The sequence below is a fragment of the Pteropus vampyrus genome, unplaced genomic scaffold, assembly GCF_000151845.1.
Source record: "Pteropus vampyrus isolate Shadow unplaced genomic scaffold, Pvam_2.0 Scaffold6, whole genome shotgun sequence".
Classification (NCBI taxonomy): Eukaryota; Metazoa; Chordata; class Mammalia; order Chiroptera; family Pteropodidae; genus Pteropus; species Pteropus vampyrus.
This window is the reverse complement of record NW_011888787.1, coordinates 1,644,474-1,650,140: the sequence shown is the minus strand read 5'-3', so window position 1 is coordinate 1,650,140 and position 5,667 is coordinate 1,644,474. Positions and strand designations below refer to the sequence as shown.

Genomic DNA, 5,667 nt, shown 5'->3' with positions numbered 1-5,667 from the left:
TCTCTTCCAATAGCTGCTATTTATTTTATTAGACTCTCAAGTCTAAGATGGTCTCAGCTCTCCGTTTCTGGATTCCTTACCAAGTTCTGCCAAAACAACCACATAAATCTTTCAGACACTGATCGAAGGCTCCTCTCCATGCCCTTTCTCGCATTCGTTCTCCCGTCCGCCACGCACCACTCATTCTAATGCTGATTTTGACAAAAGCAAACATAAAATCTATACTTCTCCTGCATCGCCATTTTATGAAGAAGCTACATATAAATTTGCTGGTAGGAAAAACCACAAATGTTTTTCTATCTCTCTCTCTCTTTCCCTCCCTCTCTGTCTATTATCTATCTATCTATCTATCTATCTATCTATCTATCTATTTATCTATCTTTGTTTTTTTTTTTAACTTATCTATAAAATATAACTATTCATACACATTCTGGCTATGACCTTCTTCAAAATCCTGAAATATCTGAACCCAAAACAAACAAAACCAAACAAAAATGCCCCCCAAGTGCTTGAGCTCTGTTATGGAGAAAACAATGGCACAGACTGAAAACCAGATCTGGGTCTGAGTCCTGCCTCTGTTACCTATTATCAAGCAAATGAGGGATTTCTAAACTTGGGAGGGAGCATAATGGAGCAGATGAGGAATGTACGTCAGCACAGTAAATGCTGTAGTAAACCAGGGCTGATCTTACCGTACTTGTCTGCACACCTTGCAGTGGTCTAAGTGACACATGTGCCCAGGAAATGTGGGATATGTGTTGCGTGGCAACAGTTCCCATGGGGACAGTCTGCGGGAAGGTGGCAGGAGAAAGGAGCCCAAAGGGACAGAGTCTACAAGCCGAGCATGTGTGGCTGGCAGCATGAGTTCCGGCCTGAGACCAGACGGGAGGGAAATATAGGGTGTCTGCTCCATGCCTATGACCCAATTATGTCATCACAGGTAGATAGTTTCTCTTAATATAGATAATTACCTAGTGTTATATATATAATTTTTATCTGTTTGTTTTAACAAATTGTATGTAAAATATCGGAATCCTGATGGGGATAAATAGGAATCTGACACCGTAATCCTCCTTTTAGAAAACAGGGAAAAGAAAGGGTTTGCATGTCACCCTCGGCACATATTCTAACCACTCAATAGATCGGTAGGAGTTCGAGAAGGAAAGCTAAGCAGCTACTCTTCTGGGTGTTTCCATCGTAATTTCACAAGGGCTCTGGGGTCATGCCACAAGGTACGCACACTGTCACCTGCATGCTATTATCAGATTTACATCCAAAGAATTCGAGTTCTCCTAGGGAAGACTCACACGAGGCTTTAGGGGAAAGGGGAGGAAAATGACTAATGGGATTTCTCTTTCTCATCAGAAGCTTTCCTAGTAGCAAGGCTTGGCCGCATGTGCGAGGTGATCTAGAAGGCCAGGTGGGGCCTAGGGAGGTGCTGTGGGGAGAGCAGGGAGGAACTGGGAGAGGGAAGGGGCCAGAAGCCCTGGCGAGCAGTTCAGAGAGTACAGACCCCGGTGTTCTCTGGCGGCGTTGTTCTGAGGCCTGTAAGCGGGGGCACTAGCTGATTAGATGGATGATGGGTCCAGGAGAAGGGAGGGCACCCTATGTCATGCTGAAAAACTTACTCTCAACCTGCAGGTTCAGTACAGTCGCCACTAGCCACAGGTAGCTGTGAAACTTTAAATGAATTAAAATTAAATAACATGTAAAATTCAGTTCCTCTATCGACATTTCAAGTGCTCGACTGCCACACGTGGCGAGTGGCCAAGGTCTTGGAAAGCGCGAACGCATTTCCATAATTGCAGGCAGGTTCCGTGGAACGGCATTGCTTTAGAATCCAGATTACACGAGAAATCGACACTTAAAACTCTCAAAGTTTAATTATTACTGGGGAAGGACATATTGCATAGTGGTTCAGAGCACAAACTCTGTATGCGAACTTTCGGGACTCCAATCCTGTTAGCTACGTGACTTTGGGCAAGTGACTAACCACTCTGGGTCTTAGTCCTCGCATCTGTAAAATGGAGATGATAGCCATGCAATTTCTATAAGGTCGTTGTGAGGATTAAATGGATTAATGTATGTAAAGCACTTATAAGAGTCTCCAGCAAATATGTGCTATTTAAGCGTTAGCCCTCAATGTTATTAGTGTCACAGGGGAACATACTTCTACAATGTAGCACCTATTACTGGGGAACAGATGCAAACTGATTCACGTGTCGGATCCTTTCTACGTCCCCCTCTCCCGTGAACCGAATCTTTTGGGGATAGGTTCAAACATGCCCTCGTCAGCATGAGTCAGGTATGTATAGGACCAGGGTGAACTCCGCTCCTTACTTGTACAGCAGGACGTCCGCTGCCTGGAGCACGGGGTACGTGAGCAGGCCCACAGTTCCGTCGTGCTTCTGCTTGGCAGTTTTTGCCTATGGGGGTGAAAAGAGAGGAGGGAAAGAATCTGACATGAACCCAATTATATTGCTAAATTAAGAAATCTTTAAAGCAGGCAAAAGGTGATCTGAAGCCACCTGTAATAACATCATATCTCAGTTCCTTTGAGCAAGTCTAGCCATCTTCTAGCTGCCTCGTCTTCATGCTCCAGGCTTAAATGGTAATAAGGCAAGTCTACTTCACTACAACCCTTTAAAGGATCCTGCACTCCCACTATTTTTAAATTCATTTCATCAAAGTAAGGACATAAGAGTTTTCAAGCTTCCAAATAAGATACTCTCCAGATTTCACAGGTAAGGTCAGAAAATGTCATAAAATTAAGTTTCTATAAATAACATGAGTTAATAGCAAATGCTTTTGTTTATCTGAGGAAATCGCCCAGAAAGTTGCACACTGTGCCGTTGGCAAAACTGGAATGCTGCCTTAAAATCATATTTAAGAAAACAACAACAATGACAACAAACCCCCAAATCATGGCGTTTAAACAGCGAAATGAAGAGAAATTTTAATCTATCCATCGCGATTTATCTGTATTGATTTTTAGGTGCTAAGTCAGAGAAAGTAAAGTGCTTCCGATACACAGGACGCGTTGTGTAGACCAAAATATTTCCCTAATGGAGAAGATGATGGAAACACCAGAGGTGACGTCAGAAATATTTAGTAACCAGCGAGCAATGGGTGCCAACTATAAACTACAGGTGTGTGCCCGCTGAACACGGGCCCCAGCGATACCAAGTGCCCTGCAGCAGTTAAACAGTGCCGACAGGTAATTCGGTTCTGAGCGGAGTTGCTTATTAGCAGGAAATACTGTGTGCAGTCCACTGGCAACTGTGTCTAAGGCTTAGGTATCTCATTGCTTGTTAAACGATAACTAGATATTTTGGGGTATAGATAAATCTCACTTGTTTATTTAATATGAATCACTTCTCAGAGGCCCGATTATTTCTGAATGAACTCAACAAATGAACCTATGAACTTTCGCGGCCCCCAAAACCAAGCTCAGGGGCTCACAACTCGTGCATTCCCCACTAACGTGCAGACACGCCCTTCCCATCTGGGTCTGAAAAGCAACAGCTTCTCTCTTTCACCATCTTAATGTCAACGTTTCATAATTTAGTTACAAACTTAACATTTCTGGTTACTTCCAGCGGTTTCTGGGTTCAGCATCTAAAGCTATGGACCATTCAAAGGAAACTTGAAAGTCTGAATGCACAGTTCCTTCGGTATATCTCCTTATTACAATGTCCATGAGAAAGGCCGCTTCGCAATGACCACTGGGTAAAGATAATGAAAGCTGAACTTGGAAGTGAGCAAACGGGAAAGAACCCAATATTTAAAAGTTGCTATTGCATTAGATTTATAGTCTTTTATATTAGAATACTGAACCTTGAAATTACAAAGAGAAGAGAAAGATGTGGAGAGCAATAATATTTATTGAGTGCCTATTATGCACCCCAGATGCCTTACATCTGTGTTATATCTTTAATCCCCCAAGTAACTCTGACCTCACAGCCCTGACTCCACCTTTCCACCCCGCTGTCCCGCCCCTCGCTGCCCCAGTCAAAACCAACCCACCCTCTTCCACAGTGCCGGAACCCTCCCCTCCTTCCCGTCCGCATTTTCCCATTATTTATTTAATTGTCCCTTCCCAAATAGACAAGGAGCCTCATGAAAAGAGCTGCATCCGTCTGTCTTTGGTGACTGCTGTCCCCCCAGCACCTGGCGTAGCATGAGACTTTGCAGAGGGCGTCATCGGTATTTGTTAATGAAGAAATGATCGCAGAAGGCAGTAACATGCTCCAGGAGAAGGCTGGCATTTGAAACCCATGTTTTTCCCACAAATAAGAAATTACGGGCTAGTGGGAAGGCTTCTCCGGAATATCAGTACATTTGTTATCAGGAGGTCTTTATCCACTATTTTAAAGGAGGAATCTTTCCCATTAAATTAGTATTCACTTCTTATAAAAAGGATTTTAGTATTTAACTGAGTGTTAGAGTACTATGGTAGAGAACTTATAAAGTTTTATTTATAATTCCTGGCAGCGAATGATTCTTCAGCATCGCCGACACCTCTCACTTAGGCACTGTCGTTTTAAAGCCAGTTGTCTCTGCAGCATATGCGAAGGCTCCTGGACCAGCTTTTGAGAAAACCAGTGGCTCTGAAGATGTGCTGCAAAGAAGCTTGACACTGAAATGAGCGATGACGTAGTTGGGGGCCACCTACCCTTGGGTTATCCGATTGCAAAAATCAGTGGAAGCAAAGTACAATGAATTATCCAATTTCTCTTTCTCGGTTGAATTTCTAAGAAAAAAGTACAGCTTTAATTTTTCTATGGGTTTGAACTGTTGCCTGGACTCGACTTATTTAAATACTAAATAAAATGTGTGGTCTCGTCTCCCCACGACGAAAACATTCTTGCTCGACTGCCAGTTACTTCCAGTGGAGATGGGACAACTTCAGGGTTCAGTGAACCAGAAATTGTGATTCTTCATTAATGATAATGCAGTAGCTTCAAAGTCATTACCAAGTCCATCCGGAGGTCACTCTCATTCAACCGTACGCAGATAAAACCGAATAATAAGCTGGGTATTTTTATCCAGTTTTTAAGTAGGAAGGAATCTTGGAAAACCCTTTTACTTTCCATTTAATACCCTGAGGCAGGGTTTAAAGATAGAACTTCTAGCCACTACTGAGTAGCAGACCAGGAAGGCCAATAAACTCAGGATTCCCAGAGCCTAGCACAACAATAAACAGAGAGTGGAAAAAAGAGCTGTCATGGGGACCTCGGACTTCCTTCTGTTTATCCATCAGATCAGTAGCGCTTACCTTCCACTGGTGTAAGTGCTGTAAGCGGGGCAGCCTGACCATGCAGGTAAGGATCCAACTTAGTTGCGTGTGTTCAGACACCTAAAGTAATAAAGTAGAACGTTAACAAAGGTTAGTGTTTTCTTGCATCTATGACAAAAATAAACAGACAAAAGGCATTACCTTAAAGGGCTGAGAATACCCCCAAATCAAGGTAATTTTAAAAAGGACAGGCGAAGGGGACCGATCCATAATGCATAGAATTTTAGGTGCAGAAGAAACCTTCCAAATTAACCAATAACAATTACTAGTGTTTAAATCCTCTTTACAACATCCCTAGCAAGCAGCTGACTGGACTATTTCAAATGTGCAGTGAGAGGTTTTCATTATGTCCTGAGACATCTATTCCA

The 5,667-nt window shown here is 42.9% G+C and overlaps 1 protein-coding gene across 1 annotated transcript in view; it reads right to left on the bottom strand.

Annotated features, from left to right (window-relative positions):
- The window catches only part of WARS2 (tryptophanyl tRNA synthetase 2, mitochondrial), a 16,564-nt gene extending 11,182 nt beyond the window's left edge, over positions 1-5,382 (bottom strand). Inside the window, exons 1-2 of the mRNA XM_023535371.1 lie at positions 5,279-5,382; positions 2,341-2,426 (exon numbers count right to left, since the gene is read on the bottom strand). Of these exons, the coding sequence (XP_023391139.1) occupies positions 2,341-2,426; positions 5,279-5,320 (128 nt within the window). The 5' untranslated portion in view covers positions 5,321-5,382. The remainder of the gene's footprint in view (positions 1-2,340; positions 2,427-5,278) is intronic.
- Between the last annotated feature and the right edge of the window lie 285 nt (positions 5,383-5,667).